Source organism: Monodon monoceros, unplaced genomic scaffold, assembly GCF_005190385.1.
Source record: "Monodon monoceros isolate NGI ecotype Baffin Bay Population unplaced genomic scaffold, NGI_Narwhal_1 Super_Scaffold_12, whole genome shotgun sequence".
NCBI classification, from domain to species: domain Eukaryota; kingdom Metazoa; phylum Chordata; class Mammalia; order Artiodactyla; family Monodontidae; genus Monodon; species Monodon monoceros.
In genome coordinates, this window is record NW_021703768.1 from 39,477,437 (window position 1) to 39,497,096 (window position 19,660).

The 19,660-nt window shown below is 46.1% G+C and overlaps 1 protein-coding gene across 1 annotated transcript; it reads left to right on the forward strand.

Moving 5' to 3' along the window:
- The first annotated feature begins 5,274 nt into the window (after window positions 1–5,274).
- Window positions 5,275–16,384, forward strand: ISL1 (ISL LIM homeobox 1). Its single transcript, XM_029218320.1, has 6 exons — window positions 5,275–5,855; window positions 6,679–6,868; window positions 9,605–9,864; window positions 11,692–11,978; window positions 13,219–13,386; window positions 15,428–16,384. Exons 1-6 carry the CDS (start codon window positions 5,828–5,830, stop codon window positions 15,542–15,544), a joined length of 1,050 nt encoding a protein of 349 aa, XP_029074153.1. The 5' UTR covers window positions 5,275–5,827; the 3' UTR covers window positions 15,545–16,384.
- Window positions 16,385–19,660: the final 3,276 nt, after the last annotated feature.

A 19,660-nucleotide genomic window follows, 5' to 3' on the forward strand; every position in this document is an offset into this window, starting at 1 on the left:
CTCGCGCCGCGCGGCTGCCCCAGGGGGAAGGGATGCCTTCCGGGAGGCAAGTGATTAACTCGGTTGAGTTGATCAAATGACGTTCTTTCTGAAAGGGGTCGTCTCCTGCGCCCCTTTCTCAGCTGGTATTTAGCAGGTAGAGGGGCAAAGCAAATTCTTCTCTCAGCCTGAAGTCGCAAAGTATTAATGATTTTTCTTAACACCCTGGATCTGGAGGCGTAGAGAATTCTAAAAATGTACACGCGCCCGGAGCTCATCCTCCCATTCACCTTCGCGGAGTCGACCTTTAAGATTGTCCCTAAAATCATACCTTCTGAACTGACCAGCCATTTACTGGGGTTTGGAGATTTTCCTCCAGCCCCGAAACCACCTTCTCTCCTACGCTCACAATCTGCCGGTAGATGCCACCAATGATTGCCTCCACCCACGCTCCTCTCAGATACAGTAAACGGCCCCGACACGCTTTAGCCACCAGTTTTATTCGTAGAAAGTAGCTATAACTCTTGACATCACCTCCGCAACCTACCCGAGGACTCCAGCCGAGGACACCTTACTGAGGCTGTTTTTTTCGAGCGCTGAATTCTGAGACGTGAGGGAAGGTTATTTGAGGCATAGTGGTAGATTTCCGGGCTTCCAGTTCCCTCCCCCGCTTGGCCGGTAATTTTCTGCTGCCCCTCCTCCTCTTGACCTCCAACAAGGTACCTTCGCCTCCCTTCCCCCCACTCGTTCCCAGTAAACCTCCATCGCGCGTTGGAAATCAATCCTTTGGCGCTAAATTCAGAGCTGCCGGTTGGACAGGATTGCAGTGGGGCAAAGGGTGTCACTTCTTTCGGAAAGAATGTCATTTGATCAACTACACTTGAGTTAACTTGCTCCGGGTTTCCCGAGAGCTCGGGTGGACCCGTGGGTGTTTTGCTAGATTCGGTGCAGATGTGGTAGCTTTCAGCTGAACCGCCCAGGACCTGGGAAAGAAGCTTTTTCGCCCCTCAGGACTCCAATTACCCCCGAGAGAATCCGATGCATTTAATGAAGGCTTTGCCAGAGGTAGGGTTCAGTGCGTCCTTGGGTCAGAACCTCTTAGCACATTGCACTCACTGACTCCAACCGAGGGTCCACGCAGACCTCCGGTCCAGTTAAAAATTGCCTGTTCCTAGTCACATAGGGTTTCAAAAAGAACAAAGAAAAAAACTTTAAGAAGGAAGAAAAGGGTTTCACCTGACATGGCCAGCGCTTTTGTGAAATCATAAATGTTTCCAAAAGCACAATTTTAAAGGGAGGGTGCAAATTTCTGTCCTTGCTTGGTCGAAGTCCTACCAGCAGTGAGATGCGGAACCTCGCATTCTCAAGACTGATCTGAGGTTTGCGGCTTCGCCGCTTCCGGGAGCGTGGAATTCTATCCTGACTGGGAACAGAGCAGGAGACCGCACATGAACGCTGCCTCCCTGGCTGCCGTCCGCCAGTAGAGAATAGCAGAACCGCTGGTGACAGACACAGCGGTTACATGAATTCAGGCTAAGAAGCTCTGCAAGCAGAAGAAAATTCTTGCTAACTCACCCAGATTGTTTTAACTGGTTAATAAAGCAACTGACACTCAACAAAACTACAATCACAGCAGGAGTCCTTGGCAATAAGAATGACAACTAAAGGTTTGTTGTTGTTAACTGCCTTTATTATTATCTTTGCTTAGAATTATTTTTTTAAAAAAAGTAAAAGGAGAGAAAAAAAGACAATCATTTCATACCCAATGGTACATAAAGAATATCCCTTCCATTCTTCTCTGAAATTAGAGTGCAGCTTCTCTTGATTCATCCTCATTAAGCCAGCACCAGCAACTGGAAGAGAGGCAAATTAGTTCTAAACATCCACAGCCGGTTCTGGGTGGAATATAAATGGTTAATCGTGACTCCCTTTATACAGCTGTAATTTTATCTGACCCTTGGATGTGATTTAAGATACTGATGGTTTGTATAGCCTTATTCTTATTCCTATCTTACATAGGATAAGTAAAAACAAAAAGTGTGAATGGGATAAATATACATATATTCCATACCTATTTTCTGAGGTGAGTAAAATATGTCCATGTTTCATTTTGACCCCCAAATTATGTATTTGTGGATATCAGAAAATATAAATCCTTCAGTTATATATATATTTTTATATCTGAACACCTTACTCGTGGAGATCGGCATTCCAATTGTTATTCTCAAGCCTGATCCTGATGTGGGCTAAACTGAGCATCACCTCCCTGGGAATAAGTTCCCAAACAAATCCATAGTTCAGGGAAAGCTGATCAAAGCCGCCTCTCCTTCCCAATCTTGGTTAGTTGGGGAGGGAAAAGTTTTCCCCCTTACCGTACATAATTTCCCAAAGAACCTACTTAAAACCCACTTATATCTGCCAGAAGTTGTTGGGCAATAAATAAATCCTAAATATGTAATGCTACTTGTCAATTGCAATTAAAGCCCATTTAGATATTTGAAACGTAGCTTGAGAACATGATATTTGTTTAGGAATCTGTATTTGGCATTGTTTGATGTGGAGTGTTTAAATTTTAATCAAAGCAGAGAAGGAAAGCAACAACACACAAAGCGCAGCTGTAAGAGCCCACCAGGCATTTTAGGTGGAAAAGCTGCGTTTTGGAAGGTGTGTACAAGTCCATGTGGGTGGATGCCACAGACTCAAGTGGAACTTACTAAATCTTAGCATCCCTTTTATATTCAAAGACACTAAAATATATTTGTGATGGCCAGGAGGTAAGGGGAACTATACTTAATAAGAACTCATATTCTTTCTTCTCTCACCAGTAGAGGAGCTGACAACGGGATTCACACAACTACTGTTTTTAAGGATAGATTTTTTGACCTACCAGAATATACAAAGGTCAAAATTGAATGCATTTTTTACAAGAGAGGGTCTAATCCCCCCTTTGAACACAAGAGGTCGCTCCTGTGATCAAATACGGGGGGGGGCGGAAATATTGCTAATCACAGTTTGATGTATTCTATAAAAACATTACAAAATTTTTTTACAGATATATTTGATGCGTTAAATGTGTGTATAGAAATCATTTAAACAAACAGGGGAATATCTGTGATCGCACTTGAACTTCAAGGTGAAGTGAAACAATAATGCCTGCTGTCCTAACTTTGATTTTAATGCAAAATGTATTAGCTACAGACACACAGAACTCCAGAGTACATCCATCATGGAACAACATAATTGGGTTCCCTCAACTTTCTCCCTTTGACAGGAGGTATCTAACAGCTTAGAAACTTCTTAAGAAAATACTTGTTTACAGTGACAGTGTGGGCTGAAGAAAGGAAAACATCTTGTCTTCATCATTATGATAAAATTGCCTATTACTAACGGGTTACCTAAAAGCCACATGCCAGCTTTTCTATTTGGACTTGCTATCATCAGGAGCAATAATTCTTTAGAATAGCTTATGAGTTTAGGGAGTTAAAATACCACACTGTGTGTGTGGCTGGTTTGAAGGAGGATGGATAGTGAGGGTGCTTTCTGGATCTCAAATATAAGTCATCAGGCTTCTGGCAGCTTCCGTTGTTTAATTCCATGTTATAAAGGTGGCATGATGGAATATGATTGGTTAAAATTCTCTACTTCCTGGAGATATAGTACCTTTTTAAAAAATAGAGTCAGCTTGGTTATCTGTACAGGAAACATACCCGTATGCTGGGAAGATTTGCTTCGTGTTGTCATTACCAGCATCAGTTTTACAAAAGCAGCCTGACAAAAGGCTCCACGCATATAATACCAGCGAGACTAGAAACTATGACCAAAAACCAAAACCACCCCGCCCCCCCCAGTCTGGTAAATGTATCAACCTACCTCTAACTTTCGATTTCACACACACGCACTCTGATATAACTTATTGATACAATAAAAACAGAAGGGATGAGATCCATTTAGAAATTTTCCTTGAGAGAAAACAAAACAAATGCATGTTCTTGGCAAAGCCCCAGCCAGATGAGGAGGAAATTCAGCATCTTAGTTTCTCTCTGCGCTCTGGAGAAGCATATCCCTGTAAACCGAGCCCCTGAGACCGGCTGAGGGCTCACGGCTGTTATCAAGGGCTAGATCTGGCGAATGATACAAAGAACGGAGTTTCCTAACACACCAGGTTTTCTCAAGGCAACCGAAATTAAACACCGAAATTAAACCTACTACTGCGTGCGTTTGCGGGCCTTTTTAGATAAAACTGGCAGTCACATTAGATAAGGAATAGCTATTCAGGAGCTTTTGGAGGAGTGCGGTGGGGGGAGTCTTCGTGGCCTTCCTGTGACTGTTTTGGGGAGATGGTTAAGATATGACGGGAACATGTAAGAAATTATTAAAAACAGTTATTTACCGGCGAGTTGCAGCCAACATTCTTCTCTCTCCAGGTTGTTTCCCGAGAGAAAATGATTAGATAAACACACCCAGTGAAGGGAAATAGGTATTTCGCTGTTCTTCTGTTGGACCTCTCCCTAACTCACGCCCTTAGACTGACGCATTTTTAAAATCTCTAGAGAGACGTGGAGACCTGTCCTTACAATTATCAAACACCACCAGCTAACTGTACACGTTTGCTTAAAAACAAAGGGCAGGAAACCAGAAGAGAGAGGAACTGGACAGGCTATATTCACTTTGCAAACTTTAAACTACTGGCCGATCACTTTGCACTTAGGCTTCGGGTTAGTGCACTTCCTAATTCTAAACTGCAAAGCCGACCTCGCGGGTCGGAAGGAGAGAGTAGTCCGCGGAGTCAGCTTGGTTTTACCTGTGCGCTTCCAACCTGATTTTCCGCTTAGGCACGAAGCGCCCCTTCCCCCCACCCCCCACGTTTCTGGAGATCTGAGGTCAGGGATAACGGGGTAGTGGGGTAGCAGCAGCGAACAATTCCTCTGGGTCTATTCATCCCATGACCGGTTCGTCTTCCCCTAGCCAGCTCCCAGCGCGCTACGCGCAGCCAGTTCGGGAACTCACCCGCCCCGGCAGCAAAGCCCGGCAGCAAAGCCCGGCCAGGCCCGGAGCTGTGCGCCAAAGCGCGAAACCAAACGAGGCAAAGGGCCTGTTCCAAGTCGCCCCTCTTCCTAAAGCCCGGGAAGGACCTCTTCATCAGGAAGACCTACCCACCAGCCACTCGCCACCGGCGGCGGAAAAGTGAGCCCAGCGCGCAACACGGCCAGCCGGACTGCGGGGACCCCAGGAGCGCAGGGCGGAGGAGCAGCGCGACAAGAGGCGAGGGCGCTGGCGGCGCGGCCGAGAAGGAGCAAGGGAGGGGGCAGGAGGAGGAGGAGAAGGAAGCCAAAAGCCAGAGCGGCCGGGCCGCCCGAGCATCGGGGGAGAGCCGCCTGAGGCCCGAGCAACTCGCCTCGGGAGCCCTAATCCTCTCCCGCGGGCTCGCTGAGCGGTCAGTGGCGCACGGCAGCAACGAGGCTGAAATATGATAATCAGAACAGCTGCGCCGCACTCCCCGCAGCCAATGGGCGAGGCGCTCGCCTGACGTCCCCGCGCGCTGCGTCAGACCAATGGCGATGGAGCTGAGTTGGAGCAGAGAAGTTTGAGTAAGAGATAAGGAAGAGAGGTGCCCGAGCCGCTTCGAGTCAGCCGCCGCTGCAGCGCCTCCGCTCCGCCAGCTCCGCCGGCTTAAATTGGACTCCCCGATCCGCGAGGGCGCGGCGCAGCCGGGCAGCGGCTCTCTCAGCCTTGGCAACCCTAGGGGCCACTGTTTCCCACTTAGCCACAGCTCCAGCATCCTCTCTGTGGGCTGGTCACCAACTGTACAACCACCATTTCACTGTGGACATTACTCCCTGTTACAGATATGGGAGACATGGGAGATCCACCAAAAAGTAAGAGGCGATTTTACCTTGTGGGGCTCGGTGTGCTGTTCTTGTGCGGGGGTCTCTCTCAGGCAAGGGTGCCAAGGGCTCTTCGGAGTTCGAGTCATTGCTTGGAGAGAGAGAGAGAGAGAGAAGGTGGCTTTTTCTTGTTGCCGCCACGCCTGCATGCTTGCTGTCGGTTCTGATCTTCGGGAAACTGATCGTACCTTGTGTTTGAATTCGCCTGCGTGCCCTCCAAAACCCTAGCCTTCTGGTGCTAAGCGGTGGTTTCCTCCTCGGGAATCCTGAGCTCTCCGAGAAGGTTATTCTGTTGCAAAGGTCCGCCTGCAAGTACAATACCCGGAGATGTGAATTAGCATTAGACTTGCAAAAGAGAACGAGTGACAACTGTATTGATGTCTGCTCTTGCTAACAATTTCCAGTCCTATGTGCTATTTAAGAGCGTGCTTCATGGAAAATATAGACATCCCTGCGTTCACTTAACGCTTCTAGTCAAAACCTTTTCTTTGACTTGACTTATCCATAATCTTTCCCAATGATTATGGCAAAGAGGGAGGAGGGAGGAAAAAGAAATACAAAATGAACGGGTTTGATTGCGTGCTAGGCTTACAAATGTAGACTATTCAAATCCGCATTTTACATATATTCCACCTCCTTTTAAAAATGAGTCAGGGTTTTGATGGCACACTCCAATTACCATCCCAAAGTGCAATACTCTTAAAAAAAAAAAAAAAACTCGCAGAGTACGCCCTATAAGAGAACGACACTAAAAGTGTGTTTATCTCTGTAGGAAGTAAACGGTTAGTCAATCATGTATTTATTTTCATTTCAGAAAAACGTCTGATTTCCCTATGTGTTGGTTGCGGCAATCAAATTCACGATCAGTATATTCTGAGGGTTTCTCCGGATTTGGAATGGCACGCGGCATGTTTGAAATGTGCGGAGTGTAATCAGTATTTGGACGAGAGCTGTACGTGCTTTGTTAGAGATGGGAAAACCTACTGTAAAAGAGATTATATCAGGTACGCCATTTGTACTGCTTCCTTAACTTTGTGAGATTTCCCTCTCTCTCCCCATTCTTTATTATTTTGTGTGGCTTTGTCCTTTGGTGAAGTTTGCCTTAATGGATTCCGGCGTGCAAAAGTTACCCTTGTAAGTGTAATACGTAAATTAACCTATGCTGTTCATTTTACTTTTTAGAGGGAAAAAAACCCCTGCGAAACTCGATAGTGTTTCCCATAAATTATGTGGCACTGAAGCTTGTATAATTGCTCTTGGAATTTGTGATACTCAAATTATTTTCCTCTGTTACCCTCCCCCTTCCAAAACAAACAAAAAAAATCAAGATGGAAAAGTTGGGGTTTCTAAACTTAAAAAAAAAAGGTTGGTTGGTTTTTATTGTATCATGCAATGCTTTTTCTTTTTTATTTATTTTAATTAAGTATTTTATTAGTAACTTCCAGATTCTTCGGAGATGTCAATGCAATAGGTGAAATAGTTTGACCTAAGCATATTTAGAGATGTACTTTGAAAGAGCAAATAGAGATATTGCCCTTTTACTTTTAGGGTAAGGACTCCTGCCTGGAAAATTTAAAAACCAACCCAAATATTCTCTGTAAAAAAGACCGGAAATTTAATCTTTTTAAATATTAACCCTTTGGTGACATCTGACTGTCTTCTTTCTTATCTTATCTGAGCTGATGAATTAGACAGAGCAGATCAAATTGCCCATCATCTGTCTACGAACAATTGGTATATTTAGATAATTGAACAGCTTCCTTTCTCACATTAAAATCTGGTAACTGATAAAATGAGTGAATTGCCCTTACTGTCAAGAATAAAACCACATAAGGAACTTCCTGAAGTATTTTCTTTCAATTTATTCTGCGTCTAAACTTTATGCTTTGCCAATCTCAAATTTTCTGACTTGTGTATACATATGTCAGAAACTTCATTTTCTGCCTTAGGAAGGAAGTAGAATTTCCAAAGAAAATATTATTTTAAGAACAAAACAGAAGAGATAACACCTTCGTTATTATGTCGATTTGTTATTATGTCGAATAATATCAAAATATTATATTTAAAAATAAGTTCTCCAGTGGCTGTTAACAAGTAATTAGCTCTGTAAGTCAGAGTTTATGGAGCTTAGAACTTAACCTTAAAGTTTAGCTGTGATTTAAGTATGCAGTTACAATTTTTTCCTGCTCACTTAGTGTGCAGTATTTTTTCTTATTTTAAAACCATGAAGTGGAGAGTGTAATTTTAATAAAGCTGAACAGTGCAGGAAAAAACGTTTATTAATACTTTGATGGTGGGGGAGGAGGACGGGAGGAAAGAGGGGAAGTGGGGAGCTAGAGGAAGGGGGAGGGATTTTCCAAATTGTTTGGTCACAGGCAAGGTAAAGTCCTCATCCTATGAAGTGGAAGATCTCACATAGAGTAGGCGGAGGGAGGGAAAACTTTTGAATCTACCTTCTAACCTCTGACAAATGAGCCATTTTCAATTGTTTACTTGATTGGTTTGTGAACTGGAGATTCTGGAGAGGGAGAGCTCACTTCTCAACCCTAGCAGTAGCTTTACTCCTGTGGAGATAGTGTTTTGCTCAATTGTATTCAGACCTGCTTGTGCCTAATTCTGGCTAAACGTTAGTGGAAGGAACCAATCGCTTTTACATTTTCTTCTCCACTCTTTCAACTGTGTGTGTGTATGCGCGTGCAAGTGTGTGTGTCCCTTTGAAATCCTGTAGTTGTAAAAGCAGAACAGAGAGACCGTTTAGATTTCCGAATGCCTTTCCCCCCTTGGGGGAGCGAGGCTCCCCCTCTTACCCCCCTTTGTGTAGGTCTTTTCCTCTCCTCCATTCTCTCTTTGTAGGAACGCTCCTGCTTTGATTATTAGTGATAACGCGGAGAGGGGGCCAGGGCAGAGCCTCTAGATGAAACCTACAAGGATTGTCTCTTGGTAAAGAAAGGTCAGCAGTGAGGAAGACCTTAGGAGTGGGTCTTTTCATTTTTCTGTCTGGTCAGGGTTCTCAAACAAACTGAAATAAAGGTAGATGCTTCAGCAAATTGAAAAAGATGGAGGGAACCAAAGCAGATTTTTAAAATAATAATAAAAGGAGGAAGGGAGAGGAAACTTTCTGTTAACATTGTTGCCTGAGGAAAAGATCTTTAGCTGGGGAAAAGTGCAGTGGGCTTGTGCAGAAAGGGCTCTGGAAACCCTCAGAGGTTTCATTTTGTTCTTCTGCCTGTGCATTTGTGTGTTTTCAAACCGAGTGGGGTGACAATCTCATTCCATAACCTCATTTTCTTTTGAAAGGAGGATTTGGGTTGCAGTTTTAGAGACGTTTCTAGCAGCAGAAATTGGGGGATAGGGAGGCAAAAATTTGGGGCCAGTGACTCCCGAGTCCCCCTGGACCCCTTCCTGCCAAGAGCGGCAAGGGCCACCCTGGACTGGTCGCTGGAGCAGCGGCCCAGGCTTCCAACACGTCAAACATTTTTCGATGGTTTGGACTGGGCGTTTTCAACTAAGAGGTACGGATCGAGACACACAAGCTCATAGGAAAGGGAAATGGAGCGGGAAACGAGAGAAATCTAATCATTTCCACCCTCCCATTCCCAGCTTGTCTGCGAATGCTGATTTCAGTGTCTCAGGGCGTTGTGGCCGAGGTTGCCAGCGACCTTGGGTCGGGGGCAGCGCCCGCCTGAAGTGACCACCTCTCTCTGTGCTTCCCTCCCGCCCCGGGCCCGGCCCCCGCGCAGGTTATACGGGATCAAATGCGCCAAGTGCAGCATCGGCTTCAGCAAGAACGACTTCGTGATGCGCGCCCGCTCCAAGGTGTACCACATCGAGTGTTTCCGCTGCGTGGCCTGCAGCCGCCAGCTCATCCCCGGGGACGAGTTCGCGCTGCGGGAGGACGGGCTCTTCTGCCGCGCGGATCACGACGTGGTGGAGAGGGCCAGCCTGGGCGCCGGCGACCCGCTCAGCCCCCTGCACCCGTCGCGGCCGCTGCAAATGGCAGGTACTTCTGGGCGCGGAGGGAGGCCCTCCTCGGGGAGGCAGGCGCCAGGCGAGGCCAGCGCCACTCCTGCCAGCGCGCCAGCGGCCGCAGCAACCCTGGGACCCTTGCGGCGGTTGCTGCGGTCGGAGGCGGAGGGTTCTGGGTGCGGTTTGCACCGCGCTCACTCTTTCGCAGCAAGGTTCAATGCCCTCACTGTCTCCCTTGACTCCCCCCAGCACAGCTACCCGTCTGTGTGTCTAGATGTGGGTGCCCGTGAATGTACACCACTTGGGCACACGTGTCTGCACACGCCCAAACAGTACTTCCAGTTCACCTTGGCCTCCAAAACGCGGCTTACTGAAAACGGGCTTCAGCTCCCCGCCAGGTATTCTCCCCGCAGCTGCCTAATTAAAGGGGTGGAGCTCTGGGCCCCTGGAGCTTCCTCCTTTAACCCAATGAAGGAAGCTTAGGTGGCCTCAAGTTATTTAGCCTCTCAATTCCTTTTCCCTTGCAAACTGCCCCCCCCCACTCCAAAATACTTTAAAAATTTATTTGTATCCCTTTGTGAGAGAGTGGGCCTGAAAAGATAGTTTTAATAATTGCAAGCCTTCGCACAGAGCCGTAATTTAAAACTGTCCACAAGCTTATCTGAAGTAATTGCCTTTGAAAGGGAGCCTCCCTCTTTAAACCGTTCATTCTACTTGATTTGGTGAGAATTTCATCTTCGGGCCTGTTGCTGTGACACTAAATTGACCCCATAGGTGTTGACCTGACCCTCGGGGGTCCTGGAAAGTGCAAGATTTGTAACAAACAGATCTGAGGGCCCTTGCCCCAGGAAGGAGAGTAGAAATGGAGCAAGGTTGGCCAGGAGGGGGGACACAGGTAAGAAGGCAGACAACGTTTCCAAACCTGCTTTCTGGTCTTAATAGATCTGCCCTGTGCATTTTTAAAGTGTCAATTCGCCCTGAGTTCTGGCTGTGAGAAAACTACAACTCTTCCTCCTCTGCTCTCTGGCAGCTCTAAGAATTCCGTCCTGGGGGATTTGTGACTTAGCTTGCAGGGGGGCAAAGCCAGAGGTGGCAAATTCTGTTAGGTGCAACCTGCGCTCTGCTTTGGGAAGCACAGAAGAGGCCGAAGTATTGGGAGGGAGTCAGGAGCCAGAACACTCCCCAGCTGTCTTTTCTCTAGAGGCCAGGCAGCTCTAAAGAGTTTCGATTTTCCTTTTCTTGGGATCAGATCACATCAGGAACATCCAGGTAGATTTAGTAGATCCAGGTAGACTAAGAAAGATCAAAGCCTGGAGAGATGGCCGAAATCCCGAATTTCTTTATCCTCTTGATATAATTGTACCCTGGGGACTGAAGTTCAAGCTCTCTGTCAGAATTCTCCTCAGCCTTTGCGCTGCAGGCATCCCGCTGGGGTAGTGTCTCTGGCTGTCACTGGGGTTCTGCGTTTCTTTCCCTAGTACCGCCTGTGCGTTGGGGGTGGGGGTGTGTGTGGACTCGGTGTAACCTGGGCCCAGTCCGGGTACTAGAAAAGGCGCATAGGGAGGAGAAACAAGGCAGAACGATGCCGCCCTTGCTGTGAGCAGGGGGACAGGCCCTGAGACGTGCGCCCCTTTGCTGACTCCATGTTGACACGAGCAGGGGCGAAGGCTGCTTTCCGGGCCCGGATTACTGAGCATTGACCTCTGAGATTAGAAAGCGAGATTTTATTCTCCCTTTCGCGCCCCTTACCCCCACCTCTGCCGCCCCTGCTTTGTCTGTCGAGGCTGCAAAGAGCTGCCCATTGTCCGGGAGCAGCGCGGGCGGGCGGCCCGGCCCGCTCACGGCACCCCTTGCCCCGCAGCCGAGCCCATCTCCGCCCGGCAGCCGGCCCTGCGGCCCCACGTCCACAAGCAGCCAGAGAAGACCACCCGCGTGCGGACTGTGTTGAACGAGAAGCAGCTGCACACCTTGCGGACCTGCTACGCCGCCAACCCCCGGCCCGACGCGCTCATGAAGGAGCAACTGGTGGAGATGACCGGCCTCAGTCCCCGCGTGATCCGGGTCTGGTTTCAGAACAAGCGGTGCAAGGACAAGAAACGGAGCATCATGATGAAGCAGCTCCAGCAGCAGCAACCCAATGACAAAACTGTGAGTGGCCCTGGGGCCCGGGCACGGGACGAGAGGGGGAAGCCTAGGAGGTGTGCGTGCCGGCTGCCCAGGTGGGCCGGCGCCGTTTCCCTCCGGCTCCGGAGCAGGACCCGGCACTGGCGGCCCCTCCCCCCGACCCCTGCCCGTGGAGAGGCCCCCCCGCCGGTGCCCGGCCCAGCGCCCACACCGCGGCCCGCGCTGCTCCGGGAGGCCCCAGCCCGCGGGGGTGGGCTCGTGCCCTTCAGCCTCGCCCCATCCCGGATCCGGAAGGGCCGTCGCCCCCTCCGTGGGCAGTGAGGCCTGGCGCCGGTTTTGCCAAAGTTCCGGTCATCAGTTCCTCAGGCAGCCGAGAGGAGGAAGGGACAACTCCTTGGCTTCCTTTTTAATCCAGGGTCATCCCGGTGTCCCCCGTGCGCAGCCTGCAGCAGAGCCCCCAGGTGGGCGAAGTGCCCCAAGGTGACCCGTGAAAACAGGGCACCTTCTGCTCCAGGTCAAGCCGAGGTCTCCAGAGATGTCAGGCCCCTGGCACTATTACCCACAATCATCCCTGGCCCAGAGCGGCACCCAACTGGCAGACCTCCTGGTTAAGTTAAACTAAAGAGTTTCTTTCTTCCCCCCACCAACCAGCAATTTTTTTTTTTTTTTTTTGCTTTTTACGGCTTAGGCCCTATTTTTAAATGCCATAAAACGTGCTGTCATTAAATTTGACAGACTGGCCAAGCCTGGGCCAGGGCATTTTCTAAGTTGGTTAGTGCATAATAGCACAATAGTGGCCTGACCCAAGTGCTTGGGAGTCGGGGTTGGCTCCCAGAGAATTGCCTGCAGAAAGTCTACCCCCAGATCTGACTAACAAACTGCCCAGAAAATCACCATGTCTAGAGGCTGAAGGGAGGCCTATCCTGCCTCAGCTTTCCACTGAGATGCTATGGCCTGGAAAGGCAGATGGGCGGAATTGGGATTAACAGTGAATTTAAAGGGAAAGAAGAAAGTCGAAACAGAATTTCGCTTAATAAGGTCCAAGCAGACCTAATAGTCCAGGCCACAGAAACAGAAGAACAAAACGTAATAACACAAAACTGAACCCTGGCTAATATCCATACGCCCAGCAGATTAACTGAGTCAATAAAGGCCACTATATAGATAAGATAATACCAGGGTATATTTGCTTAGCCTGCACAGACAATGCAGGGAGGGAGTTTGCTCATTAACCTGTTGGGATTGGGGGGGGACCTATTCACAGAATATCCAGGGGATGACAGGAACTCCCATGGTGGCTGCCAGTCCAGAGAGACACGACGGTGGCTTACAGGCAAACCCAGTGGAGGTGCAAAGTTACCAGCCGCCTTGGAAAGTACTGAGTGACTTCGCCTTGCAGAGTGACATAGATCAGCCGGCTTTTCAGCAACTGGTAAGTGTCAGCTCCCAGAGTGGGGAGGCTGAATCTCCAAAGAAAGGAGATTCTGGTTAAACTGTCACACAAGGAAAGATTCTGGGGGTTTAGCGAGGAGGGTGCTCCCCGACCCCAGGGTTGGGGAGAGACGAAGGGGGTGTGTTGGAGAGAGGAGGGAAGCACTCAAGGAAAACAAACCTCTTGTCAGTCTTTTCTGTGAGAGTTCATAGTTTGACCATATAGGTTGAATTTTCTATCAATCAGGCCTGTTCTGAGGGATTAACTTCAAGGTGCCTAACTAAATAGACACGCGTGGGAAGGTATCCTGGGTTGCAGAATCATACATCTTCGACTTGTAGCGTCAGAAGGGACATTAGAGATCACCTTGGCATTTTGATCAGCAGCCAGTAAATGTACTCCCTTCTCAGCTCCTAGAGCATGGTATAGTTAAGGACCTAAATCAAGGTGATTGTAATAATAATCAATGTCGTAATACATAATCAATGTTATTATCAATGGTCAGCAGGCACCCATCTGCACTATTCAAATATATCAATAAAAAGTTCAGTTATTCAAAGATATGATTGATACTTTTTGTGACTATATCTCTTTCTGGGACTATATCTTAATCTAAAATGTAGGAGTGCTTAAACATTTTTTTAGTATGTAAGTTCAAATATCCTTCACAGTCACATACTGTGGGGCATGTATAGCAAAAGGAACCTGAGTTCTACCAATCAGAGAGATAATAATGTGAAAACCGGTTTTCGTGTTAATATTTCTACACATCCAGAGAAGAGAAAACTCAACTCACCTTTCACCTGGGTGAAGATAACTAAGATTATTAAGTATATATCTTTTGTGAGATGATATATGTACACATACGGTTTTTTTTCTTAAGTAATAAACAGCCCTGTAGGATCTTGTTCTATAAAATAAGATCCATCCGAAAAACTTGTTCCTTTCTTTGAAAATAAAGCTTGAATTGAGGTTAACTTTTTCCCCTCAAATTTACCTGGAGGGCATTTTCTTTCTTTGTGGCAACAGTTGGGTAATGGGCCACAGGCAGGGGTTAAAAGGGCTTGGCCCAGGTGTCTGTTTGAAAGTGGGCCAGTCTAGAGGAGGCAGATTTGAGAAGTCCCTTGGCTTCACAGTGGGAAAGTTCAATAAGATAGCAAGGAAGGTAGACCCCGGAATTAGGAAAAAGAAATTATTTTTAATGTCAGGCTAATCTTACCAGTTATTTGGATCAGAGAAGGCAGGTAAGGGGAGGGTTCAGGGCAGCCAAGTGTTTGCACCTCCTGAAACTTTAGTGTCAGCTGAGAGCAGTGGAAGGGAAGCCGAGGATGGGGAGGTGTTGGGAGCAGAGTGGAGAAGAAGGTTTACCACAGCAACACAATACTTTCGGCTTAAGAGAAGGAGCCAGATATTTATAATGTGGCTGACGTTATAATATATGGGTCTCCTCTCGGAAGGAAGAGCCTGATTGAAAGAGAGAAAGAGGCCAAAAGGCAGCAGGACCAACAGCAAGGAAGAAAGGCCACGCTGTGAACCCTCTGAGGAGTTAATCACTGTTCTGTGGAGCCTCCTCTGAATCTCCCGTCACACGATCTGAGCGGCGTGTTATGGATTTTCCAACTCAAGAAGAGAGGCTTTGATGCCTAGAGACTGAGAACTTGCCTGCTCCCAGGGCAACACGTAGCCAGCAGGATAATTTTATTTCGAGCATCCATGGTAGAGTTGCGATGCCATTTTACAGTGGGAAACACATTTGTTCTTAAATAATTTAATGCAACATAATGTTGGGAATTCAGTTTCAGTTAAAACAGAGATCTCTTAGAAGATGGGAAAGCGAGAGGATTTCTTCCCAAGTTCTTTTCCTTGTAGGCTTTCTTTAAGCCTGTTAAAATTCAATTATATGTGCGGATATCTCTATCTATATATCTGTCTCTGCACACAGACACAGACACACACACACACACACACACAGGACAAGTTTATAATCCTTTTGTGAATACGATCACAGCCTCCTTTCTTCATTTCTTAACCTTCTATGCAGGTCAATTTTTCAGAAGGAGGACCGGGCTCTAATTCCACTGGCAGTGAAGTGGCGTCGATGTCCTCTCAGCTCCCAGATACACCTAACAGCATGGTAGCCAGTCCAATTGAGGCATGAGGAACATTCATTCAGATGTATTTTTTTCCCTGTTGGAGAAAGTGGGAAATTATAATGTTGAACTCCGAAACAAAAGTATTTAACGACCCAGTCAATAAAAACTGAATCAAGAAATGAATGCTCCATGAAACGCACGAAGTCTGTTTTAACGACAAGGTGATATGGTAGCAACACTGTGAAGACAATCATGGGATTTTACTAGAATTAAAACAACAAACAAAACCCAAACCCAACATAATGCTATCCAATGACCTTAGGAGTACTGAAGAAAAAAAAAAAGACGTTTTTAAAACGTAGAGGATTTATATTCAAGGATCTCAAAAAAAGCATTTTCATTTCACTGCACATCTAGAGAAAAGCAGAAATAGAGATTTTCTAGTCCATCTTATTCTGAATGGTGCTGTTTCTATATTGGTCGTTGCCTTGCCAAACAGGAGCTCCAGCAAATGAGCAGAAAGAGAAACTGGCCTCTTTGGCTGAAAGAGTCCTTTCAGGAAGGTGGAGCTGCGTTGGTTTGCGATGTTTTTAGTTGACTTGAACAAGGGGTTAATTGAAATCCTGGGTCTCTAGCATGTCCTGTAGCTGATTTCTTTTTTCCTTTTGCCCCTCCCCCTCTTTTTTTTTTGAGATCCATCCTCTATCAAGAAGTCTGAAGCGACTTTAAAGGTTTTTGAATTCAGATTTAAAAACCAACTTATAAAGCATTGCAACAAGGTTACCTCTATTTTGCCACAAGCGTCTCGGGATTGTGTTTGACTTGTGTCTGTCCAAGAACTTTTCCCCCAAAGATGTGTATAGTTATTGGTTAAAATGACTGTTTTCGCTCTCTCTGGAAATAAAGAGGAAAAAAAGGAAACTTTTTTTTTGTTTGCTCTTGCATTGCAAAAATTATAAAGTAATTTATTATTTATTGTCGGAAGACTTGCCACTTTTCATGTCATTTGACATTATGTATTGTTTGCTGAAGTAAAAAAAAAAAGATAAAGGTTGTACCGTGGTCTTTGAATTATATGTCTAATTCTATGTGTTTTGTCTTTTTTCTTAAATATTATGTGAAATCAAAGCGCCATATGTAGAATTATATCTTCAGGACTATTTCACCAATAAATGTTTGGCATAGATAAATAAATAAACACAATGATCCAGGGTCCCTCTTTTATATGTTTACAAGTAAGTCATTAAAATGTCTGAAATTAAAGACTGCATGTGAATTGGGGTAAACTGACATATAATAGGTGTGATATTTTATGCAGATGGTTAAGGTTGAACTTGCAAGTTTGCATTTCAATAGTTGGATCAAAACTGGTTGGAAGCCTTTTGCTCTCAGCTGTGATAATATTACTGGTTTTTTGAAAATGAGATGCTTTCCTCTGTCCTGTTTCCCACCTTTCTTTCCTCCTGTCTCTTTTCCTGCCCCACCCTCCATCCCACTCCACCCCACCCAAAATAGGAAGAGGGTCCTGCTTAAAATGGATTTTGATCCTGAGTCACTATGTTTATCTTCTTAGAGTGCTTTATACCAAAGTCTTCTGCTTAGGATCGTTGAAATGACCCATATTTCAAGTATAAGCTCTCGCTAAAAGAGAGGCTTTCTGCCTAGCCAGTGAAGTATGACCATTATTTACCAGTGGCGGCTGTCAGCCGTTTGAGAAATGCTGCTTTATTTGCGCAGGAAGACCAGACGGAGAGAGGGGAGTTTTCTCACCAGTTCCCAGACCAGTCAGTGGGTGTCTTTTCTTGCCTCTCCTTCCCCACCGTCTCCAACTTGTTTCCTATCCCCCTCCCCCCTTCTCTCTTTCTCCCTTAACTCAGACCCCCAAAACCTTACGAGGGTGATTGGTTAGGGTGGAGGGCCGCGGCGAGGACTAGGTGGGGAATCGCCTTCTAGGGGCAGGAGTCCGGGTTGCGTGCGGTCGGAGTTTCGTGGACATGAGCTCTTAACACCTTGCCCGCTGGCATTTAGCAGCGGCTCCTGGGCCAGAACCAGAACCCAGGGAAGGAGAAATGGCCCTGTTCGAAATCAGGCTTCTCGGTTCGTTTGTGGGTGTAGAGTAAGGATTGGGGGCTCCACCCTGTCTCCTCCCCTCCCCCTCCCCCCATGATACTTTGGCTCTCTACAGACTGAATGCATTTGTACGCGCCAGTGTAATGCCTTTTTAAACATCTGACAACTCGTAATAAATACGAAAGCTAACGTACCCTAATCGTGTGTCTCGTGGCGTGCGCCCCTTAGGACCCCTGACGGCGAGTGGGGTGGAGGCCGGGCTGGAGCCCCGGGAGCCCCGCGTCTCCCCAGCTCTCAAGTCGCTTTCACCCTCTCCAAACCTGCCGCAAGTCGGGAAAGAGCCTCAATTAGGCTTTTGTTTGGCTTTGTCCTACATAAGGGGTTAATTACAGGCTCTAACGTGGTGGGGCCAGAGAGAAAACAAACTTTGCATTGAAAATGTTACAGTGCATTAGACATGCCCGTTGATTACTTTGATTGTTGTGTCTAATTCTTGACAGAGGGGTAATAATTTGGCCTCAGTAATAATGGCTTGTAGTCATCTGTTGAGAAAAACAGGAGTTATGTCTTATCTCACATGGATCTTCTCCAAGAAAGGCCTTTTTTCTTTTTTTTCTTCTTCTCCTTCTCCTTCTTCTTCTTTTTCTTTTCTGTCCCATCTCTCTCCTCTAATCTCTTGCACCAGACTTGACTTTTTCATATTCCCATTCACTGTTTCTATTCGCCTGTCTTTGATTTTCCTTTTTGCTCACCGTCATACCTGAGGCGACTAACTAATAAGTGCAAGGATGGCAGGTACAACATGGATATTGGTATCAGGAGTGCGGAGTTACTGATAGCCCAAGCCCTGGTTTGAAAACCATTAAGTTTCCTTTCCCAGCCATAGCCTTTAGTAGACACTTTTGAAAACATTAGGACTAGGAAAAAAACTTTATTTAGGGTTTGAATGCAATAGAGGTACTTAAGTGAGGCACACATCTTTGTGATGGTTTTTCATCCTGACATTTATTTCTAAGATTAGGTTTGTGTGTGGGGAGATAATGTTTTACATATATAGATGTCAGTCTGTTCTGAAGTCCACAGCTCGAATTTAAGTACAGTAATTTGGGAGGGAAGTGTTGAATGATTTGGGTTCACTTGCTAGATTCAAGATATATGTTGCCTGATGGCTGAGAATGGATTGATGGGTCGATAGCATTCCAGTTCTTGTATTATTCATATGAAAGGTGTGTTCCCTTCTAGACTCCTCAGCATGTGCTCTAAAATGTGTAGCTGAAATGTCTTCTTGTTTGCAAACCATCTTTTGCACATACTCTCCTTTTCCCTGCACACCTCTGGAGATCGAATTTTGAGCGGTGCTCTTCTAATGAAATTCCTCCTGTTTGCCATTATCTTTGATCCTCCCTCCCCTTATTACTCTGAATTCTTCCTTCTGGACATTATGACTCATTTCCTCCAGCTTCTGCAAGCTAAAATTTAATGCAACTAAAAACATCCAGGATGCTGTCCTTAAATCAGGGAATCTATATCAACATCTATACTCCTAAAAAGACAGGATTTTTTTCTCCCTATTGTTCAGAGCAATAACATCCTCTGTGTCAGTTTACTGTCGTTGTCTTTTCCTTTCATCAAATGGATCTGGCTTTTCTTACCATTAAAAATTTTAAAAAAAGGTCCTTTCTAAGTTAGAATCATATTTGAAGAGATTTTTTTTCTTCATTGAAGTAACATTTCTGGTTATTTGAGATTCTGCGTGGGTGTGTCTACCCACTTCCCAATTCACAACTTTTTTTGGAATCCAAGATTAAATAGATGACTTTGTGTTGCTCTGCTGCTCTTCACCCTGATCAAGTTGTTAAACCCATCTATTGACTCCCTTTTTGGTCTATCTTATCCTTTTGGCTAAAAGCCAGAAAGACACAGTGTGCTTTTGAGGTACGTCAAAGTACTTAGCATTTTTCTAGCACCTTGAATTTTTAAGCCATAAGATCGATCTCATTGAAATATTTCTTATAAGCCCCCTGTGGATTTACTTAGCCTTTTCCTTTTTCTTCAAAAAGAAGAAAAAAAAAAAAAGTAAAAACTAGGTCCAAACCACCAGAAGAGCTAAG

Bases quoted from the DNA above. Each gene is read 5' to 3' on its own strand.
- ISL1 (XM_029218320.1), top strand. From the start codon at position 5,828: ATGGGAGACATGGGAGATCCACCAAAAA. The intron at 5,856-6,678 runs GTAAGAGGCGAT...TTTTCATTTCAG, and splicing joins CATGGGAGATCCACCAAAAA to AAAAACGTCTGATTTCCCTA. The intron at 13,387-15,427 runs GTAAGTGTCAGC...CCTTCTATGCAG, and splicing joins AGCCGGCTTTTCAGCAACTG to GTCAATTTTTCAGAAGGAGG.